The 24,479-nt window shown below is 44.4% G+C and overlaps 1 protein-coding gene across 22 annotated transcripts in view; it reads left to right on the forward strand.

The window, feature by feature from the left end:
• Positions 1 to 24,479, forward strand: part of Tenm4 (teneurin transmembrane protein 4) — a 2,842,490-nt gene that overhangs the window by 2,742,019 nt on the left and 75,992 nt on the right. For all 22 annotated transcript variants that reach the window (XM_048789141.1, XM_048789145.1, XM_048789157.1 and 19 more), the window contains 2 exons: positions 4,657 to 4,803; positions 17,601 to 17,817. In XM_048789141.1, coding sequence (XP_048645098.1) covers positions 4,657 to 4,803; positions 17,601 to 17,817 — 364 coding nt within the window. The remainder of the gene's footprint in view (positions 1 to 4,656; positions 4,804 to 17,600; positions 17,818 to 24,479) is intronic.

Here is a 24,479-nt window from a genome sequence, read left to right on the forward strand (position 1 = left end):
AACCTAAAGAAAGGGGGCAACTTATATATGATATGTGTATTGCATAGCCCCCTTGCCACTTCACTGAAAAATAAATACCTCTAAGGATTCTGAGAGTCTTTTAGTCACACCAGATCCTAGCTGCAAGGGGGCTTCTTCATAGGCCTAAGCAGGATGTTGAAGATAAAGCAATCCCTTGTCATTTAAAGGGCAGTGCTTCTTTCTAAAAGCCCTTCTCTAAACCTTAAAATTACATTATTTTGGCTCTAGCAAACACGCCTGGTGTGAGTCCTTCCAGAGGGGATTGTTGATGTTACTCGGCCTCTCTGAATTATTGATGAGTTTCAGGTTTGTAGAATTAATGAGTTTCCGCCAAGGGGAAGGATGGGCATATCACTTTAAGAAAGTCAGCAGGTTGCCCTGGAGGAGGCTTCCTCATTCTTGCTAATGGGGGCGTGATTATCACAGAAGCCAAGTGTGGGATGAGAGGGAAGGAACTTCATTCCACCCACAGATACTCCGAGGTCCCTCTGAAACCAATGGGACAGTGCAGGTCCTCCGGGTGTAACTTGGTCCATTTGAAGAAATTGACTGTGGACAAAGTATCCCTGTGGTTCCATATTGAAAGCTTCCCTTTCCTTCCCTGGGAACAACTGACCCTGCAGACAGCCTCAGAGTCACGCAGAATGTGCACATTAGGCACCCAGAGAAGTGCACAAGAGCAGGGCCCCCAAAGGGGGTGTCATGGAATAGAATTTTACAGGGTTATGTGGAAGAAGAATTCTGAAGTCAAATTAGAAAATGCTCCAATAATCAAATAAGCAGGTTTCCTTAATAAACATAGTGACATTCAGTGTGACTTTCTAAGAAATATGGGATGCAATATTTTCTGACCTTATTTGACTACAAATGTCTCTTTCTGAGGACCTCTTAGAACTAGTATTTCACAAAATGAGGGAAGTATTGTTTAAGATTATAAAACCGGGCTGAGGTTGTGGCTCAGCGGTAGAGCACTCGCCTAGCACATGCAAGGCCCTGGGTTTGATCCTCAGCACCACATAAAAATAAATAAAGATACTGAGTCCAACTACAACTAAAAAATATTAAAAAAAGATTGTAAAACCAAATTTAAATCCTGCCTGGAACAAAGCAAGGTATAGATAGAATATAAAATTCTTGATATATCTCATCTCCTTATACCCATAAATTAACACAAGGTCTGGCATCCAGTAAATGCTGAGTTGAATTTAAGCATAGAACCACTGAACCTAATGATGTTTTGACCTTTACTATTGGGTCAGTTGTTCTAGAAGGACATAATAGATCATCTCGTCTAAAACCTTATTTTATAAATTAAGAAATTGAGACCAAAAGAGGAAAAGTTGGCTTCCCAACTCCCACAGGTTAGACAGAGGTACCAGAATCTATCTCTTTTCTCATCCATTGATTCATTTCACCAAGTACATATTAAGTGCCTACTATGTGCAAGTACTGGATTAGGCCCAATGGTAGGGTTTTGTTTGTTTGTTTTTTGTTTTGTCTTGGAATGGGGGATTGAACCCAGGGGTGCTTAACCACTGAGCCACATCCCCAGGCCTTTTTTATATTTTATTTTGAGACAGGGTCTCACTGAGTTGCTTAGGGCCTCGCTAAGTTGCTGAGGCTGGCTTTGAACTTCTGATCCTCCTGCTTTAGCCTCCTGAGCTGCTGGGATTACAGGTGTGTGCCACACCCCTGGCCTGAAGTTTTCTTTTTGAAGTTTACTTTCTAACTGAGGGAGTGAAACCATTAAATTAATTGCATTATTCACTTAAGAATATTTAAAATAATTTCTAAGAGAAATTATCTGCTAGGGAAGCATGAGATGGTAGGTCTGGTTCTGGGACGTATGGCCCTGCCCTCTGCATTGCATGCTGACCCCAGGACCTTGTCACTGGGTTATCTCCTCTCTTTAGCAAGGTTTGTACTTCTGAAGACCATAGATTCAGATTCAAACATTGACACAGTTTGGAGTCATACAAAGTTTTTTTTAAAAAATCTAATAACAACTGCCATTCATTAAATGCCTATTTATGATACCCACTGTGCTAAATAAGTGGTGCATGTTATCTCATTTAATCATCTCATCAACTCTTTGAATTGGGTATTATCTCCATTTTACAGATGAGAAAACTGAAGCTTAGAGTTAATTTGCCAGTCATCACATGAGTAGGAAGTAAAACAACGGCACTAGAATTTGAAATAAAGTTTGTCCAGCTCTGAAGCCCCTACTATTATGATACACGGTTTTTATTAAAAATTTAGGATTACATAGTATGGAATTGGAATTTCCCTGAAAATTTTTAACAAAAGTTAGTTACTTTAGAAATAATCCATTCAAACTACCTCGTGCAGCGGCCAGCCATAGAAGATCCCCAGCCTATGATCACTGTCCTGAAGCGTTTCAACCAGGAGTTGGCATATTACAGCCAATACACCATATCAGGCCCATTACTTGCTTTTGTAAATGAATTTTTACAGGAACACAGTGGTGTTTATGCATTTATAAATCATGTGCATCTGCTTTCAAGCTACAGTGCCAGAGTAAGTATTTAGAACAGATTCCCTATGGCTCACAAGGCTAAACTTATTCTGTGTGGACCTTCACAGGACAAGTTGGCTCATTCTGATCTAGGTAACTGCCTCTGTTTCCTATTTTGTTTTCTGAGCTCTACCTGAGGTTAGAATAACAACTTAGGATATGATATACCTTCTCCCAAATAGAAAGAAAATAAAGGGAGGTAGAGGGTTTTGCTGTGTACCAGGTTTCACGCATCATGTATTCCTGGTCTTAGCCATCCCAGTACCACTGCATGACAAGTAAGAAGAAAGTGAATAACATGCTGAATCACAGCCACTGGGTGGTAGACCCAGCCTTTGATATGGCTCGATACTTGTGCTCTTAGACAGAAGATGTTCTGATAGGAGGATATAGCAGACTACAATAAATCAGTCTGCCACCATTTTTTAAATTTATTTTTTAGTTGTAGGTGGACACAATATCTTTATTTCATTTTTATGTGGTGCTGAGGATCGAACCCAGTGCCTCATGTGTACTAGGCAAGCACTCTACCACTGAGCTACAACCCCAGCCCAGTTTGCTACCATTTTTAAAGATCAGACCCGTCTTCCTTCAAGACTAACCCAAATATAAATGAGCTTTAATTAAAAGCAACTCCCAGCTGGATGGACAAAAATTTAAATAAGACTAATTGGGGACAGGGAGACTGCAAATGCTTAGATCACTAGGGATGGCCAAAGCTGACTGTCAAGACGGTGTCCCGGTAACCCCTGCACATCACAGCACTTCTCCTAGGACCCACGTTCACAACTTACTTTTTAATCATTTTGGGGGGTAGCCATGCTGATGGCTTTTCTTTTTTCCCAATAGCTTCTACTGGGCAAAGATCACATATTCTACATCTGCTCCAAAACCTCTAGAGGAATACCTCCTAGGCTTGGAGAAACACTCAACAGTTGTTTCTTCCTTTACATGGAAAACACAGTGCCCAGATTGATCGGTCTCTCTGTTGCCCATCTCAAGTGAAAATGAACATGTTCTTTTCTTCGCCTTGGAGTATCAGTCAACAATCAAAAGTCCTTAGAGCAATAAAGTTTTAGACTCACCACCTGGTCCTAGAGTCAAAGAACCAGCACAGACTAAATATTGCCTGGCCATCTTGATTAAGTCACCTGCAGCCCTTGCAGATGGCTACACCTGTTCAGTTCCCATATCTTTTAGGTCTCTCTTAAGATACTTCACAGTGAATTTTTTTGCTTATTCAAATTTGCATCCTTTGATAGACTGCATGCTCCTCAAGAATAAGATCTAAGTCTTATTCATCTCTGAGCCTATAGCACTAACCTGGAGAAGGTGCTGAATAAGTGACAGGTGGGCAGATAGATATACAGATGCACAAAATAGAAGCAGAGCAGCCTACCTGACCTGCGTTGGCACTTGCAGACAGCACAAGTTTGTCTCTCTCGCCATAGTTATGGAGCGCCTCTGGGTGCAGAGCCCTCTTCAAAGTATAACGTAGACAAGATGGTAAGAAAAAGACATAAGTCCTCAAAACAAAGACAGTGGCTTAGGGGAAAATAGAACAAAATAAGTCAAAAGCCTGAGGTCCAATAAAATTGACCTAGTAACAAGAGTTGAAAAAAGAAGAACCCTTTAGAGTTGAGTCCAGAAGTGCCAAGGGACAAGAGGAATAAACAGAGAGATGTTTCCTTTGTTCCAGACAGCAGTCAGAACAAAGGGGAGCACAGGAGAAGGAATAAGGAGCAAGGCCTGTGCAGAAACTCCTCTGGTCAGATTGAACCAGGCCTCTACCCACTGTCTGCAGCCCCAGAATCCAATCACCATGAAGGGGAGAGATGTAGAAGCAGAGGGTGTGGGTTCCAGACCTATCCCTGCTACTTCTGCCTGCAACCTTAGCAAGTCCCTTTGCCTCTGAGTCTCAGTTGCCTTCTCTATGAAGTGGCAGGCCTTAATGCCACCTGTCTTCCTGGTCTACTGTGGCACTGATGTGCTAATGGATGTGGAGGCACAGTGTGAACTGCTGGCAGAGTGGCTGTGTGGGAAGGCAGTCTGGTGGTGCGTGAGCAGACCTCGACTCTGTATCCTTTGTCTTGCAGAAGGTTGTCCTGGGTTGTGCAATGGCAACGGCAGATGTACCTTGGACCTGAATGGGTGGCACTGCGTCTGCCAGCTGGGCTGGAGAGGAGCAGGCTGTGACACTTCCATGGAAACCGCCTGTGGAGACAGCAAAGACAACGATGGAGGTAGGGCTCTGGCACCAATGGGCCCCAGCAGCTCCAGGGGCAAGTGGCGTTACTGAGTTAACAGGCTTCCACACCAGCTGTGCAGTCAGGGGGGGGCCACTGGGCAAGCAAGAACTATATATGTGGCTTAAGGATTGAGTACAATGTCAATAGTTGTTCCATTTGGATTCTTTAAAATTAACTAACATAAATGAAATTAATTGGCATCCAGCAGCCAGGATAGAGAAGAAGGTACATAGAAAAAAGAGTTTCCCCATAATTCAACAGTGGGATGAGTTGCCTGGCAAAGTTATGAGCTCCTCCCTGGAGGTGCTAAGAAGAGGCCATCCAGTTCTGTGTGGCAAAAGCTGTTGAGGCTGCTCCTCCCGGGAAAGGATGTTGGATTACCTTTGATGAAGGGCTCTTCTCTGATTTGGGGAACACCATTACCTCCATACCCTCTGTCCCTCTGGGTATGCCATAGAATTTGCCTTTGCTTTGGATTTTTTCAAGTGCTAGGTAATTAAAACCCAAAGAATGAGAGGCTAGTCTTGGGGAACTTTCATTATCTGAGAATGAAAAGACCTGGGTTCTAATTCCAACTCTGACTTTGACTCCCTGTGCAATCCTTAGTGAGCTACTTATTGTCTCTGGGCTTCATTCTCCCTATGTAGAAGATGGAGCAGTTGGACCATGAGGGCCATTCAAGTTTTTATAATAGACATACAATTAGGCTTCATTTCTCTGTTGTATAAACTTGCATAAATACAACCAGAATGTATTCTACTTTGCCACCTGGATGACGCCTGTTCTACGGATCTCAAGGGATTATTAGGAAAAGGAAAGGATAAAGATATGGAAAAGAACATCAGGGCAATTAACCATTCGTTTCTAATGATGGCCCAACTGTTGTCTGGAGTTGTTTCTGCAGCTACCTTCTCTTTATACCAAGGTACTTTCTAGTATACTACAGAGTAGTAAGTCAACAAAGCAGAAACTCAGCACCCCAATCTTTGGAAATTTTTTTTCCTAGGGTATTTCTAAAATCTGAAAGCATTATAAGAATTAGAAAGCCAAGTGTGTAATATTGCTCTGGTTCATTTGTAGCCAGAAATGGCTGTTTCAAAGTACTGGTTATTATCTGAGATTCCCTTCAGTCCTTCTGCCTACTTCCCAAATCAGAAGGCAGCCAGGCCTGATGCACACAGGTCTGGGCCTAGTGGAGTAACTGTCAACCAGGAGCTTGGGACTGACATTGGTCTTAATAGCAAGACAACAGTAGGTGCATGTTCTTCTGAGGTCTTACAGTATTGAAATGGCCCTTAATCAACCTGAAACTTGTGGAGTTTATTAATTCTTGTGCTGCATAAATATCCAGAGTTGCTATGATGGGACTAGGACTCTTGCCAGGTACAGAGATGATTAAGTCCTGTCCCTGTACCCCAGGAGCTCAAGTGAGGGAAAGAGGCCCAAAGTTGAATGTTCATGTTCTGTGATAAGTGCTATTATGGGGTTTTATGTTGGTTGTGGGGGGAGTAGGAAAGCATTCATCAGGAAGTTGATACTTGAATAGGAAGGAGTTTCTTGGAAAGGAAAGAACTTTCCATTTAGAAAGACCATCATGGGGAAAGTCAGGGCAGAGCAGGGAAGGGCATTGAGAATTGCTGCTTTCAGGCAAGATAAAGAACGATCTCATTTGCTCTTCATAGGGAAGAGACATCAGCCTATATTATCTGCATGATTTGCCCAGCATCCCCTTCCCTTTGCCTTTGTGGGCACCATGCCAATGACAAACAGTCACACCCTTGTAATAGAAGAGAAGGGGAGAGCAGCCGCACCATGAAGTCATTCCCTTCTCAAGAGTTCAGTATCTTGGCCAACGCCTTCAAACAGCTGTTGAACATCTGGGCAGTAAAAAACTGAATGTATTTGGGAAATGTGGAGAAAGAGCACACTCCCCTCTAACATGCATGCAAGACTGGCTTATAGAACAGGGTTCATTTATTCTTTCCTTGAAATCCAATTCCAGTATAACTTGTCTGCCACACTTCAGAGCCAGCCCTCCCAGCACTGGAGCCCACCACTGCTTGCATATGGCCTGGGCACACAGTAGCCCAAAGCCCCACTGCTTTGGTGGAAGAGCCTTTTGTCATAGGAAATGGGGCTGAGCCCAACCCCAGGGGATTGGATCCTACTCCATCTGCTCTCAGAGGTGAGCCAGCAGGAAGTAGAAAAGAATGATCAGAAAATCTCCAATTGTAGGAAAATATACCTCTTACATTTTTTGGAGCATGTTGAGTTTATACATCCATTTTAGCAACGCTATACAATAGCATGGAAATGTGATTTCATTTACTGCCTCAACAAATGTAAACTGAGTATCTACACTGCACCAAGTCCTGTCCAGTGTACTAGGATTTCAGAGATAAATAAGACACAGACCCTGCCTGTGCCAAGTTTGTGATCTAGAGGGGGAGAAGAGGGAAACAGCAGGTAATTGCAATACAGTGGGATACTGTGTTGAAAGAGCAGCCACTTATTCACCTGATGTTATCAGGTGTCTGGGTGCCCTCCTGGAAATAGTAACATGGTCCCTGTCCCAATGGGCTTCCAGTCCAGCCAGGAAGAACTTCCATCAGTTGTTGTGATTAGAAATACAACCATCTGGGTAGGATGGATTATCAAGAATTTTTGGCCTTGGGTTCTCAACTGTGAAATGAGGAAACATCTCACTTTGAGATCCTCTTGATTCAGTGATCTCTCCATCCATTGGGGAAGATCAGAGGAAGGTGCAGGGGGCCCCTGCTTCTCAGGGGGGCACATATGAAATAGATATAGGACCAGAGACAGGCAAAACTCATCCTCACTGGCCTTGCCTACAGAGACAGTTTGGGAAGGGAAAACAGAGTGCCCTACATGAGGAATGTGAGCGTGGGCCACATTTAGCATCGGGCTCTTTTCAGTGCAGTTGAGCACCACACGTTTTGGGGCCCTGCTGTCTCAAGGCCCCATGCTCTTTCCTGAGGGAATATGAGGACCAGTGAACATGGCCCAGTCTTTCTCCTTCAGGAAGCTCACAGTCATTTGGAAGAAATTGTCATTCAAATGACTAAATCTAATGGAGTCAGAATGAAATAAGTGCTTTTATTTCAGCCATAACAGTGAATGCAGCATAATCCCAGATACATAATTTAGAGTGGAAGGAAATACTGTTAGAGTCTTGCTGAGTGGTTGTTCATGGTTGAAATGACTCAAGGGCCTGAAGAAGGAATTAGCAGAGTTTAATGTTGAGTAACAGGGCCAGAAGGGACATCTGAGAAATCAACTTCAGCTCCTCCTCCTTCTCCCCTGCATGTTACAGACAGGGAAACTGGAGCCCAGAAAGGGGAGGTGACATCATATACTTCACAGTCACACGGAAAGTCATTAACACAGACCAGACCAGACTCAGACCCCAAATGCGAGTCATGGCACATGGCCTGGTGAGCCTGGAGCCCCCCACCTTCTCCTAGTGCCCTCTCCTCCTAGAAATGCAGTGAGCGCTCCTCAGACTAAGTGGGCTGTGGCACAGTACAGTCATTCAGGTGTCCTTTTATAGCGTGCCAAGCGATTGTTCATCCACTGAGCCACACTATGATGAATGTGGTATGATTATCCCCTTTCTATTTCCTTATCATGAGGAAACGGAGGCTTCCTCGTGTGGTGCCCAGGTCATGTGGGTGGCCAGTGGCAAAATATGCTGCCATCTGAGCAGAGCTTTTCACTATGCCAGACCTCAGACATGTGGCTCCATCAAAAACCACCGCGGCCCCTCATTTGTCAGATAACTCCCATTTTCTCTTCTTTCCCATCTTGGTAGGTTTAAAGCAACCCTTTTTCAAATTAAACTTGAATTTCAAGGTTCATTGAGAATACTGTTGAAGACTTTTTAAACTGTGAGACAAAAAAAAAATGTTATTCAATGTGGCTGAGTTGGGAGCAGCTTTATTGGTTTGTTTTTGTCTTCATGTATGGTCATTGTCTGGATTTAAAAATGGAAAACAGATCCTGGATGTGACTTAGTAAGTGCCAGCCTCCTGATTTTTTTGTTGGAGCTGCCCAATACATCCAGCAAATGGTCAGACTTCACCCTGGAGGAACTAAGTGGTAAGAGGGGCCAGCAGAGCAGGCACAGTGCCCCTGACTCACCCCCTCAATGTGAATCCCTCCCTGTGCCCCACTTGCCAAAGACAGTGTGCCCTGTTTTCATGGCACCCTATTTGTGAAGCCCTTGTTGAAGTGCTGTCAAAAGCATCTTCTCATTAGATGCACGCTGACCCTCTCACAAAGATGCTCTTATGCCCATTTCAGAGATGGTCAAAGAGTGGCCCTCCTATGCTAAGTGACTATGGGGATAATAATCTCTACCCACAAGTTTGTGATCAGGATTATAGGTTATATGTCTAAGGTGCCTTAGAGGCAACATAGCACAGAGATTTAAAATGCAGGATCTGTGCTGAGATTCTCTGCATTCAGTTCCTGGCCCCCCTGTTTGTTGACTGTGTGACCTTGGGAGGATTACTCAACTTCTCTAAGACTTCCACCATCACCTGCGAATATCAGTTCTCCCTCCTGTTCCTTTCCACTTGCAAGTAGAGAAACGTGATAGTTATTACAAAATATATATTTGTATATAAATAAGTACTTTTAAAATTGGAATTATGCTCTCCATAATATTCTACTTTTTTTCACTAAAAGTCTCCATATAATAGAGGATTTTGACTTTTTTCATTTTCTTTGCTAAAATCCATATTCCAAACTGTTACATGCTCATTGCTAGACTGAAAAAAACAATCCAAACATACATAAAGGAAAATAATAGCCATAATTGAAAGAGTCTCACAATAAACTTGCAGGCAGACATTTACATGTAGGGTTACTGAATCTCAGTAAGCTGCAATGATTTGCTCAAAGTCACATAGTGGATCAGTGGGAGAGCAAGGAATGGATGGAAACTGTGTTTAAAAAGAGCATACCAGAATAAAAACTCCACTGGAATTTAAACAGCCAGACCTCTTTTGATAAAGGATCTTTAAGCAGCTTCAAGGTATGATAATCTCTTAGATGCTCTTGGCCCCATGAAAAACAATCATGGGTGGCAATACACACAATTGATAGAGCAACCTAGAATGAGAAATTTCAGGAAAACAGAAGAAAGCTTTCTGTCCTCCCTTCTCCTCCCCATCTCCCATTGCAGGAATGGAGAGTTCACAAAAAGCCATAGAATTTGGTCACCCTTCAGACTGTCTCTAAACCACGCTTCTCATGATAAGAGACAAGAGAGAAATTGACCTTTAAAAATCTTGTGTTCCAAAGAGCAGATAAAGATTTTGTAAGCTTTTTGAAAGAAGGCACAGAATTTATTACAGAGAATGACAAAAACTTCTCCCAGATGTGTATAGAAAGGAGACGCACATTCCACCCTCTCTCCCCAGGGCCTCCCAGATGCTGCTCGTGGCCTATAGTAAAACAGCTCTGTGTTCAGACAGCAGACAACAGCGAGTTGAGGTTGGCTGATGGGCTGTCCAGCCAGGGGAATGGGTAAGCCTGCAAAAAGACTGATAGGCTTGTTATAACCCGTTCATGTGACCAGCAATTTGATGAATCAAACAACTACAGTACAGGTTTACTAAGCACTTATCCATCCTCCTGGTTTACATTTTAGCATTCTCTCTTCCAGGAAATGTCCCATCCCTATCCTGAGTTGGGTTCCCCACTTGAGGCTTCCAGAATTCTGAGCTTCCTTCTTTCCCAGTTCTCTCTTGGCTGACTAACCTACGGCACTAAATTCTTTGGCGGTGACACTCCTTTATTTCTACATGTCAGGTACCTAACACAGGGCCCACCAGCCACAGAATGGTGCCAAATAAACATACCAGGCTTGTCCTCCTTGCTCCTTTCCAAGGAAAGGGATGAGCACTTCCTGCAGGGAATGGATTCCATTACATGGTCTGGCCCTGGGCCCTGCCAAACTGATTGAGCTGCTTGATTTGGAATCCTCACTCAATCATTTATGCATTTGTTCGTATTTAACAGATATGATGCTTACTTCAAGGTTCTGTGCTATGCATTTGAAATTCAAAAGTAAACAAGTCAGTTCCTCCCCGCAAGGAGTGGGGACAGGGCTGGGGGAACAAGAATAGCCGAAGCATTGCTATAAAGAGTTGTAGACTGTGGAGCTTGCCTAACAATTGGGTGAGAGCAAATTCCCAGCTCCACCATTTCTCTAGCAGTACAATATCAGGTAAAATCATGTATCCCGAGCCCCCAGGTCCTTGTTTGTAAAGATGGGAAAGTTAGTCAAGCCACCACATTTAGTAGAAATCTCCTGCACACTTTCTGGGAAAATCACAGCAAGTCAGCCCTGAGGGAAAGGGTGCTGAGGACATATGAAGGTCAGGAGGTGACTGTCAGAGAGCCCAACAGCCTGGAGGCTGTCCTGTCCACCTTTCTCCTGACCAAGGAGGACACTGACCTGAGAGTGAGAGACAAGTCACAGAGGTCCCATTCCTTGCTGGCAGCTGTCAAGATCATATAGGGGAAGCTACTTCCAGGCAGGACTGCAACTATGTATCTGGAGAAGGGCCAAGCAGCAGCAGAGGACTTGACTCATCTCTGTGCCCCAATGCCTATGTGCAGAGCTCTGGGTAATGGCTGCAGCAGGAGAAGGACACTAAAACTTTCCTCACTGACTAACTCCTTTACTCTCTACAACCCAGGAACATCTCAGTCATCCTGAAAGGCTGGCAGGGCATGTCACCTGGGTATTAGGTGAGCATATTGTAGTTCAGGCATCTGAAGAGATTCTTGGGTGGCAATACACACAATCGATAGAGCAACCTAGCTGGGGTGGGGACATCAAAGGAAAAAGAAATTTCTGAAGGGAAAATATTCTTTCCCAAAAGTTGGGGCTTAGGATTTAGGAGGGATTTACTTAAAATTAGAAGGAAATAGAGGAAAATCCTCCCTATTTTCCTGATTTTTTCCTGCTGTGATAAATGAAAGTCTCTTAATGAAAATAGCAAACATATGAAACATTGACAATTTGTAAGTCAACCAACTTATGTGTAATATAGAATTGAGGTATGAGGTACCTGGAAAATGTGTTTCCAAACCAGCCAAACTAGAAATTCCCCAAAACTATGTATTGATGTGTTTCTAGTTTTCCCCAGAATTTATTTTTCTCTACCCAAAGCAAACCTTTTCCTTTTAATACAAATCTTCTAAACTTTGTCATTTATGCCTAAGAAAATTAAATTGTAAAAGACTTCCCTTACCAGAGAGCACATATGCATCGTTTCAGGATTCCATATGCTACATTCAAAAACATAAAGAGGGTTTTCCACAGAAACTGGTTTTGTAAAACGCAACCTTTGAAAATTATTTGGGGGGGTGCCTATTCACTTTAAAAATATGTACCTTGTTTAAATATGATTGTCTCTATTGGTGGAAGTTTTTCCCACATTTACTATTCAGAAACTATTTGTTATATGTATGATTAGGACAGCATAGTGTAATCAGGCAGAATCCCTGACCTGGCAGTAATCTAACCTGCAAAACGTTCAGTGAACAATTCCACAGTCCTGGTGTCTCTCATAAGAGCACCATTCGTGTGACACGTCCATTTCAGAGAACCACAATCTATAATTCCCCCAAGATCTCCACTGCCCTAATTTATATGTGTGTTGTTATGGCTGTGTTCATCCAATTCCATTCTCTAAGGCCAAACTGTATCCAAAAAGGCTGTCCTGGATGTGTGCATATGGAGGGCCAAGGCCAAATGGCAGCACTGTTACCAGGATACCAGGTCACGGAAGCAACTGGCCAGGAGCTGCTGATATCTGTAACTTGCCAAATCCTTACTTATGTGCTACTTACCATATGTTCCTTATCAAGTGCTTCACATGCCTGACCTCACCTAATCCCCACAGCATCTCTGCAAACTAAGTTTGATGATAGGTTTGATGATAGAACCAAAGCTCAGTGCTTTTGCTGCGACTTTTATTTCTAGCAAAATGTCCAAAATATCACCAGGACCCTCTGACTATAAGACACAGCAACTTGTTTTTAAGAACTCAGCAAAAAAACAAAGGGGAAACCAGGGAACCCTGGGTCCCAGAAGCAATAATTGAAAGTCAGAGCAGCAGGCATACAAGGTGTGATAGGATCGTAGAGCCAGGAGGCAGGGCACACTCACAGAAGACGATTGCAACTGAGCCCTACTGGCTGGGACTAAACACTACCCACTCGACTAGAGCAGTGACGCTGAGGCATGGCTCTGCCCTGGTTCTAGAGGACAGCGGGCAGGGAGAGTCTGCTATAAGCAATAGAGCCTACACCACAAAGCTCTTGAAGTCCTTACCTACCAGAGTGGCGCTAGAATGCTTTGTTAAGCATTCTACCCAAAATGTGGTCCCCTGTGTTACAGTTGTAGCTCAGTGACAGAGTGCTTGCCTAGCATGTGTGAGGCACTGGGTTCAAATCTCAGCACCACATATAAATAAATAAAATAAAGGGGAAACAAAGTCTTTGTTCTGGTTTAGTTCTGGGCCCTGAGATATTGAAATGAACCAGACTAATGGTACCTCTGAGGTGGCAAACAGAAATAACCAGAAACCACTCCGGAGGGTTCATTTAACCACATGAGATCCCCTGTATAAAAGGCAAGCTGCTCTGAGGATCACAAGCAGAATCATAGAACACACAGGACATGAGTGGCCCCGGCCGCAGTCAACAGCTGCAGAATACAAAAAGCTTGCCACTCCCAAGAACGTAACAATCTGAGAGAGGCTATAACATAATAAGTTTCGAATGACTAAAGAGATACAATGATATTTAAAACCATAAGGATGGGGGCGCTAGGGTTGTGGCTCAGTGGCAGAGCGCTTGCCTCACACATGTGAGGCACTGGGTTCCATCCTCAGCATCACATAAAAATGAATAAGTGAAATAAAGATATTGCATCCATCTATAACTAAAAAATATTTTTAAAAAAACCATAAGGATGGAAGAGGATGCTATCAAGAATGTAACAGGCAGGTTTTGAAAAGTTCCAAAGAAAAAAGAAAAATTCCAAAGAGACTATCTGGAAATTTTTAAGTATGGGTAATTTAAATTAATGATCCAAAGGACAAATTAAACAGCAGACCAGACACAAATAAAGGAAAGATAAGTGAAGTAGAATACAGATCTGAGGAAATAAATCAGAAGGGGACACAGATAAAAGGATGGAAATTGAGAGAGAAATTGAGAGATATGAAAGATTGAAAGTCCTTTAAGCGTTTAATAATATTCCCGAAGAAAAGACTAGAGAGAAAGGGAAAGAAGACTATTTGAAGAGCTTAAAGCAGAACTGCCAGAACTCACAAAAAAAAGTCCTCATTAAAGGGCTCGTGGTTCGGCATCTCACTCACTGCATGGAGCATGCCTGTATTTGGGTCATATGCTCAGAGACAAATTGCCAGCCTAACAGTTCCCTGGAAAATCTTTGTCTCATTGTCACAAGACACCCAAGAGAAGTTTTGTGCTTCACTCCTGACTACAGGGGCAGATTGTAAGTTTAAGGAATTAACCATCTTCCTCTGACTCTCTTTATAAGCGCATGACGTTTAAAGAAGTTAAGCAGCTTGTACCAGGTCACACAGCTTCCATGGGAATCAGGACCCAATCCCGGCAGTTTGCCTGAGAGAGGGCTCTCTTAAGCACAGTGCACTATGCCACTGAAGACACAGTGAAAGGATCCCTTAAGCTCTAGTGTCCTGTGACTCTGATCCTAGATCAGAGAAGCAGCCCTGGACTAGATAAGTCCTTTATCCATTTTTCAGATCTTTGTGGAGGACAGTCTTTGTTCTGGTTTAGTTCTGGGCCCTGAGATATTGAAATGAACCACACAGCAATGGACCTCTGGGAGCTCATTGTCTGGGGAAGAAGACAGAGAGAATAGTCAAATTATAGTTCTGGGGAGAGTCATTCTGGAATGGAATTTCCCCAGGATGATGAAGAATAGTGTTTCAGTAACATTCATAAAATCATGTTCTCATAACATCTAAGTCTCTCTGGGGGACTCAAAGAAAATGCCACACCTCAGAAAGAACTGAGTTCAAATCCTGAGTCAGCTCCTTCACCAACTATCTGTATGATCTTCTCCAAGTTACTTTACCACTTTGAGCCTCTGGTTTCTTTTCTCTAAAATGAGGGTGACAACCATGGCTACCTTATAGGATGGGAGAATTCAATGACATATTCCTTATAAAATATTAGCAAGAACAATGCGTGGCACTTGATGCATGCAGTGATTTATCTTTATCATCAATTTAACATTGATATTAATAAACACCACCACCACTCCTGGCCAACCTTACCCAGGGCTCAAAAGCAGACATTCCTCCTCAGCAGAAGGTGGCTCTGCCCAAGTGCCACAAAGCAGTGTTTATAAAGAGGTAAAAGACTGGCTTCCAGGGACTGCCTTGGTGGTAAACAAGAGCAGGCAAGAGCTAATAAAATTTCAAATTAGCCATGACTTTTCACGGCCCTTCAATTGTGCTAGCTGATTTAATGGTCAACATCCCTGCTCACTGGGATTGAATAATGGAGCATTTCTGCAGAGTTATGGATGCAGCAGCTGAATCTGTCATGCTAACATCAATAGCAGAATGCAAATAACCCTCTGCTTGGGCTATAATTATGTGTTTAAGCAATGCCTGACAGGGGCAGCCCAAGAATGTGTGATGGAGCCTGCCGACTGCAGGAGAGGACAGTGCTTTGCCAGGCAGTTGCATCTGGGGTGGGGACAGAAGCAACAAGTTAAGGCCCAGAACAGTGCTGGGGCAAGGGAGACCTTCCCCCATGTCCCAGACTAAATCTGCCAGGTGAGACTGAAGGGATGGCCTTTCATCTGATGAGCCATGTTCTAGGTTCAGGATCAGGAAGGGAAGATACCTTTATGAAGCACCTACTATGTATCAGGTACTATTTGTGGACTAGTACTACACATTTAAATAAGTAACAAATACCTATATGACATTTACTCCTATTACCCCCATTAAGAGATGTAAGAAACCAAGACCAGAGGGTTTAAGTGACTTGCCCACGGTGACACAGTGGTAAGTTTTAGAACCCAGATTTTAGAATCCCAGACCATCTGGCTCTGGAATCCATGTGCTCTTTCACTGTGCTGCCATGAAAGAGGTGACAAGCTCTAAGACGCCATGCAGAAATGGGAGAGGAAGGCAGGGAATTTTTGTCCCTAATTTATTTAAGGAAAAAAAGAAAAAAAAAAACTGGGCTTCAGGACAGCTAAGTAGTTTGCCTGCAGCCATACAGCTAGTGAGGAGGACGGGGCCCCAGTCTAGTCAAGGTATATGCAGTAGCCTTTATACAATGAACTCCATGGAGACAGAAGGGAGGTGGATATCTGAGCAATACTTCCACATTATTAATGAGGAGACAGGGGTTCAGGGAGATTAAGTACAGGAACTTGTCCAGGATCAATCTTAGGGACAACAGTAGGACTTGAACCTCAGTCTCAGTGTCTCATGATCCTTTCACGTTGCTTAATGGAATTGACTAAAGATATGGTTTTCTGGCTTTTATAGACTAGCATTTATTCTCAGCCCATTCTTCCTTTGTGAATAAATTCATTCAGTTTTCATTTATTTATTTAACAGTCATGTTTTTAAGTATGCCTACTAAGTGCTAAGGGTGGAACAGATGACCAGAAGAGATCTGTGACCAAAGTGGTAGAAACAGTTATCCCAAGTCAAACAGCTAATAGGCAGTAAAGCCAGAATTTGAACCCAGGCAGGAATACACATCATCACACTCTGCCTGCAAAACCCAGACCATCACCCTGGACTCTTGCTGTCCCCTACTTTGGGCACTGTTCTCTGGGATCATGTCTCATTTGAAGCCATTCTATTGGGTGTCTGTAAAAGTACTTTGGGGTAATGAGGTCAAAAATCTGTGATCCGGTAGAATTTCTTCCTTTGCACTTTGGGAAGATGGTATTGCTATAATGCAGTCCTGAAGAAGCCATCCTACAGTAAAGAGAATCCCTACAAATGGCAACTCACCGGAGGGGGAGTTGGGCCTCCACAGGCAGAGGACTAGGCCTCAGGCCATGTGGTCACCTGGCAGCTGGGAGAGATGCCACACACCTTCATCATCATTGCCGCATCCTCACCCAGAGCCAGGCAGTCCCCAGGTCCTGGAGTTTCTCCTCAAACCCATCCACTTCTCCAGCCACCCCTGTCACTGCGCTAGCCTAGGCTGTCATTTTTCACCTATGCAGCCTCAGTGCCACTCCTCCTCCTTCAACTCCAACTTCCCTTCTGCTTCAACATGCACATCCCACTTTAACCTCCTGCTTTAACCCATTAGGTGTCCCCCGTTGTCCTGAGGATGAAGTGCACACTCCTTAACCTGGCCTACCAGGCCCAGCCCAGTCAGCTCCTGCCAACCCAGGGGCCTTGTCTTGGGCAACTCAGGTGTTCATGTATTTTCTCACCTCTGGACCTTCATAATACTGTTCCTGCTGTCTCTTTAGAAGAAGAAAAAAAGAAAAGACAGTACACTTACCTATCTGTCTCTCCTATTAGATTGGTGGGCTGGGGCCAGACTTGGAAGTACCTGGATCTCCTTGGTGCCCAGTAAAGGCTTTGGCTTATATCAGCACTTAAAGTTAGTGAGTAGAACATAGGGAAGAAATGGATGCAGGCGTTGTAGGCAAACAGGGCTAACTGAACACAGCACTATAAACCACATGCTCTGTCACCCTGCAGATGGCTTGGTGGACTGCATGGACCCTGACTGCTGCCTCCAGCCCCTCTGTCATGTCAACCCGCTGTGCCTGGGCTCCCCTGACCCTCTGGACATCATCCAGGAGACACAGGCCCCTGTGTCCCAGCAGAACCTACACTCCTTCTATGACCGCATCAAGTTCCTCGTGGGCAGGGACAGCACACACGTCATCCCCGGGGAGAACCCCTTTGATGGAGGGTGAGTCCATGGGCCCAGCTCCAGTGGAAACTCTCTGAGGGAGAACCAAATCACCTCCAGGGCTACTTTTGGGTGGGAGGAGGCCAGAAGGGTGGGCCTCAAAGGTTCCTGATGGAATGTCAGAGGAGACAGAACAGCAACCTCAGGTATCCACATTAATAAAACTGCTATCCAAGGCATTCAGAATTTTTATGAGCAAAGTTGTGTTGCTCCTGCTGGGTGATAGATGGAAAGAGTGAAAAATCAAAGGTCCAAGGGGAAGCTTGGATCAATACCCACTTTGCAGTCAGCTCTTCCTGATCCTGTGGTCTCCAGATGAGCTGAAGGGTTTTGACACTGCTCACCCTCCGAGCTAGCTTCCAGAAAACTTTGCTAGGCTGAGGGAGGGGTGCATCTGCTCTGCCCCAGGGCCACATGCCCACGTGTTCTTTCCGTTTCCAGTTGTGTCGTCTGTTGGACAGTTTCTTACTGAGATCTATTCTGTGCCAGGTTGCATGCTGGGATCACAGAAATGAGTAGAACAGTCTCTGCATATTGGTCACTCACAGTCCACTGAGGGATTAAAAATGTGGGGGAACAGTTACAGTATACTTGGCCAAAAATATGTGCCTAGGGTACTCTGGTGCAGAGAGGAGGAGGTACGTTGAGGTGGGCGGAAGACCAAGACTTAAGATCCAAGTCTTAAAGTTGTGATATAGTTAACAAGGAAAGGGAGAGAGGGGGTTCCAAGGAGAAGAAAGAGCTCGTGCTAAGACCCTGAGGCATGACAGTAAACAGGAGCAGCAAAAAACATCCTCTGCTCCCCAGGTCAGGACAGTGAACTAGGATGAAGTATCCAAGAGGGGCAATTTATAATAAATTCTTTTGAAAGTCTTCCAATGTAGGGAAGCCTCCCAGATGCAGAGCTTTCTCTGCAAGTCAGCACAGTTAATTTAGCAATTAGACTGTGTGCTTCTATGTTCATGATTTCTGTGCCAGAGGGTTGCTGTTCTTGGGGGACAATGGAAATTGACAAAGGTGGGAACGGGGACAACAGCAGAGATTGGTCACTGCTTGGGTGTGAGGGGTGCTGAAGAGAGGGGCCTCCTCCTGGAGGCCTAGATAGATGATGGTCTCTCCACCAGAACAAGGACCTGAGAGCAGGAGCAGGGTGGGAGTGAGAGACAACCTCCATTTTAAGCAGGGGAAGGACAAAGAGGGACAGTAGGACAGAGGTGCAATGACCTCAGACTGTGTGACTTTGGGAATCATTTTAAATAATTCTGGAGCTCTTGCAATGGTTAGGACCTAAAGTTCTTGCTTTGGAAAACCATCAACAACAGGCACTGGTTGAATGTAAGAGCACATGAATGAATGCTTGCTCCAGGAGCACATGTAAGAGCTGGGGTGGCAGAGACTGAAGAAGGAGCCATGAGAGCCCCCTGTGAGGTGGCTCCTATCTTCCCAGGTAACTGGAGACACCAAGGAGAAGGCCTCACTCCTGTACATGATGGAGCCAGGATGCAGGCTAGTAGGTCTGTCAGAGCCTACCCCTTTCCACTGCCCCAGCCCGTCCTTGCAAGGAGCATGGCATTTGGGAAAAGTGAGTGGGAGAGTCCTTTGAGCCTAGCAAGGGGGGCCTAACACACGTGTCACACCTTTAAAGGTACATTACAGCGCACACCCTTCCACCTGACCCACGCATATGGAGGACCTGAGGAGGGGGTGACCTTTCACATTCACAGAGCCAATCAAGTGGTGGATCCAGGAGCAGAAAGAGTGAAGAGAAACTATTCATTTATCTTGGCCAGAAAATCACACTGCGGATGAGTAGCAAAAGCAGAAGTCAGCTCCAGATCATTGTTTATATAGCTGTCACCTTCAGTTAAATTACATACACTTTGAAAGCAGGGACCATTCATCTCTCCAAACCTGTAATACTTCAGGCAGGGCCAAGAATATGGTATTTGCTCTATAAATGAATAGATAATAGAAGCTTCCAGAATGTTACTGTAAAAATTCCTTTTACCTAACATTTGTCTAAATCATTATGTCTCTGCTCCTCACCAGAGGATGTAGATTCAGAAGAGACAGCTGTCTGTCAATTAGGATCCTCAAACAGACTCTATGTAAAACCAGCCGAGGTGACTAATAACCTAGAAACATGAGGCACCAGATGCCCTTCTTGTTAGGCCATCTATTTGGTGTCCTTGATCCGTGCCAGAAGTACAGAAGCACAGTTGGGGTAAGTCAAGTCGGTTAGCAAGTTCAAGCCATTGATGTTTTTCCTCTGAGGTAGGGGAGTGGGGTCTAACAGGAACAGCCCAGCATTTCAGCCCTGGATTTACCTCCCCTAGCTGTGTGACCTTGAGGAAATGATATAACTTTTGTGTAGTGGCCTCTAGCTATGAGTTGCAATAATAGTAACTAGTTACATAAAAGTTACATCAGAGACCCATTCTAGTGCATGTTTATTAACTAAAATAAAGCACCTAAACCAGGACTGAGTATTTTGCAGGTGATCAATAAATGATGGTTTTAATAGTGGCAGCATGTATCACAGTGAGTATAGAACAAGCCTTGGAATCAGACAAACCTGGTTTAGACTGTGTGTCCTTGGGAAAATTCCTTAACCTCTCAGAGCTCTGGTCTCTTCAACTGTAAGATTGGAGTGATAAAATCTATATTACAGTGTTGCCATAAGGATTAAATGGGAGAAAAATTGCATAAAGGCTCAACCTAGTACCTGCTACACAGAAATATTTGCTAATTACAAGATGATGGTGGTGGTACTGCTGCTGCTGCTGCTGCTGATGATGATGATGATGATGATGATGATATTAAAATGAGTTTCCAATTCCACTTTCTTAATTGGAAGAAAGACTTGATACTAACCTGCCCTCTAGGAAAGTCCAACAGTCATCCAGAGAAGAGCCAGGTTTAGACTATTGAATCATTATTTGAGGAAGAAAAAAAGGCCACATTCTTCCCAGTCAGCTGTCAGCAGGGTCCTTGTTAGAGAGGAATCCGGAGGCACTTCTCCAGAAGTGGAATTTATGATGGACAGGCAGACCTGACTCAGTGCCTGTGTGTGACAATAACAAGGCCTGTATCTGAAGGACAAAACCCTATATCCTCCTACACCCCATATGCTGTGCAATAATGTCTGGGATTCCATTTAACGGGCTCCAAGATGCAGGCTGATACCCAGAAACCCAACAGCACTCCTGAGACCGTCAGGAAAGGCGACCCTCAGAGGTGTAGTCCTTCACTCTGTAGATTCCCAGCCATGGGTCAGGTCCAGGGAGTCTCTAGGGTAAGGAATTCAAGCCCAGGCCTTAGAACTGGCTGGACCACCCTTCAGTGGTAGATGCCAGAGGGCCAGCTCTCAGAGTCCAGGATGTCCTCAGAGGCTGGGCAGGAGGTTCTCCAAAGAGACACATGATACCAGGAATTACATGAGGTGGCAGGAGTCCCATGCTTCTGTTCAGTACCTCCACTGGTGCCAGAGGTGAGGGAACAGGGACGGTCTCGGGGAGGGATGGGTAGCATCTCTTGGGATGTGAGGGCCCCAGTCAAGCACAGTGTGCTCTGATCCAGCTGGCATCCATGGAGGAGACCAGAGGCTGACTCAGAACAAGGCAGAAGTACTGCCAGGTAGACTTTCAGTGAGGACAGCCTCCATCAGAGACCCATTCTAGTGCATCTGTGTCCCTAGAGCCCAGCATGAGGCCTGGCTCAGAGCACACACTCAGGACAGGTCTCATGAATACAACAGCTCTGACATTCTGACCCTGCTGTTCCTTGCTGCCATATAAAGTGGCAGAGGTGCAATGACCTCAGCTGATCCAAGGTAGAAAGGGACATATCAGGCATGGGTATCACTGTCACCAGATGAAGTAGCTTGAATACTATTTTTCTCTCCTGGCCTGGGTGCCTGGGCATTTGCCGGGTGAAACACCTGTCTCCCCTGCAGTCATGGGCAGAATGCAATGAAAGGTGCCTACTATTAACACTAAGAAGAGAGGATGGTAGATGGTGGCTCAGTGGTGAGCGCTAGCCTAGCATGTGTGAGGCACTGGGTTTGATCCCCAGCACCACATTAAAAAAAAAAAACTAAAAAAACTAAATAAACGAAGGGGGGGGGAAGACTAAGGGGAGGGGCCCCCGAAGGGAACATCAGAGAAAGGAAGCAGGAAGAGGTGGTGTCCTGTAGTGGGGATCAGATCCTATGAGAAGGAGAGACTAGGTAAGCTTGGAGAGGGACAGAACCACCAAAACTTTGCCCCAGGAATGGAGGAATAAGACATGAGTCTCACCCCATTTATTTGGGGGCCCTTCGTGGGTCTGTTCCTCTTTTGTCACTGGATGCTCAGTGCCAATGGAGGGGTTGGTGCAGAGTGAGCCGCAAGGAATGATAGAGTGGATCAAGGAGCCAGTCAGACCCTGCTGGGGGCCTGAAGAGAAGGAGGGACAAAGTGCTCAGAGCTCAAAAATGGAGCCATGTCTCCAACTGCAAATGCCTCTCCTTGAGCCCACACATGGGCGCTGCCTCTAATGTGGTTTTGTTTCTCAGCACACAATACAGGGCAGCCCAGGGCAGACAATAGCAGATGTTGGTTGTTGAAAATTAATGAAGGAATGAAGATTTCAGGCAGCCTATGGCTTGGACCTGAGACAAAGATTTCAGTGAGAAGGTTGGCCATTAAAACATTATTTATTAAAATACAGGTCACAACAACCCATTAGTGCATCATGAATTCAACTTAGTGGGTTGAAACTACTTTTTTTAAAAGTAAGTTTAAATGGAATGGGGTAGAATGAATGGAAAATATCAGCAATTCTGTAAAAATATATATTTCATCGAATATTTTGGTGGAGGTGGTGGTGGTGGTGGTGTGTGTGTGTGTGTGTGTGTGTGTTATGGGATAAACTGCATTGCTTACTGTGGATTTTAGCCACACCAGGATTTACAATTTCATTACAAATTAAGGAACCAGCATGAGCAACAACATGACTTTCCAGGATAATCAGAGAATGAGAGAATTTTAATGGAACAGGTGGATAATTATGGTGATATTATTTTATAAAACAAAAGTCAGGAGATATGTTCTAACATTTGAGATCAAGGCGGGCTTAGGGGTTTGGGGGCATATGGTCATTGTAAGCAAAGGGAACACATGGGAGAAAGAGGAACATATGGGAATAGAAGGCCAGGGTCATTTAGAGGCAGGAACTCAGAAAGATCTGATCCTCCTCACCTGTCCACAAACAGGGCTAGCATTTCATCTTAGGATTCGGAATCAACTCTAAACAGAAGTTAAATAACCTTGATGCCATGGCAGCCTTCAGAACTTCTTTCATGGCCTTTTAAAAGGCACAAAGTTCCTGGGAACTTTGAAAGCAAGAGTTTGCAAGAGGAAAAAAAAATCATGAAAAGGAGGAAGAAATAATCACGTCTATGATCTCATTTTTTACTGGCCCACTGCAGAGGTAACCCATACACCAGTGCCAGTGGCACAGCAGCTACAAAGGGCATTTGCTTCCCCATCCCAAACCCCCATCCCCCCTGCCCCAGGCCTTAGTCTTCTGAGAGCTCTGAGAGAGACCAAGTAGAGATCATCTAATGGACTTCAAATAAACACCAACTTCCTGACAGCTGGCCTCTAGGTGAGTTTATTATTGAATTACACTCCTGCATTTTCAGAACAAGCTGAGCTGACAGGCCGCCCCATCAGTGTAAAAAAAAAAAGAAAAAGAAAAAGAAGAAGAGAAAAAAAAGGCAATGATAAATCACCTGATGGAAGATGGAAGGAGGTAGAGATCCTGCTTCCTCCAAAATGTCAGCCGTTATATATTATTCATGTTGGTTTTTTAAAAATCCCTCCCCACATTGAAATGAATGTCCAAGATGATAAAGCAGCCAGATGAACTCAGTTGAGGATTCAGGCAATGACTTGCCACATCATCCTGATGAGCAGCTCGCAACTCCTCCTCTGTCACTTGATCAGACCTTTATTGATTTCAAAAACGAATTACAATCCCTGTTTGTTTTGTAACTTAGGCATTTCCCCCGTCCATCACAGGAAGCATTAGCAGAGCATGCTGTGGTGACACAGAAACAACCTGGGGTTTAGAGAGAGAGGACCTGGATCAAGTCCATGGGCAAGGGAGGCTCAGTTTCCTCCTCTATAATGTGGAGTGACTAATTTCCACCCTACCAAGTTGTTCTGAAGATTAAATAAAATACAATATCCAGAAATACAATGGCTGGTACATAACATCCACTCAGTAATAACACCTGACATTGACCATGGATGTGCTACGTGTCTGGCATTTTTGAAATGCTTTGTAAGTTTCGTTAAGTAGTGATATGTCTTAAGTCTTCCCCAGGCCATAGGACACTGGGATGGTATTTTTCACCCTTGTTTTAGAGCAATAAATACTGAGGCACAGAGAAGTTCAATCACCTGGCCAAGGTCAGAATGGCTTGCAAGTGGCAGAGCTAGCATGAGAAGCCTTGCTCCACTGACACTAGAGCCCGTATGCTGAGTGTCTGTTCTCTGTTGCATCTGCATGCTCCCAGCTCAGTATCCTCATTCCACAATCTATACAGTGTGGTTCTACTGCACCCTACATTCCCAGGTGGCCCTAACTGTACAACATAATATACAGTCAGGCTT

Source organism: Marmota marmota, unplaced genomic scaffold (genome assembly GCF_001458135.2).
Source record: "Marmota marmota marmota unplaced genomic scaffold, marMar, whole genome shotgun sequence".
Taxonomy (NCBI): Eukaryota; Metazoa; Chordata; class Mammalia; order Rodentia; family Sciuridae; genus Marmota; species Marmota marmota.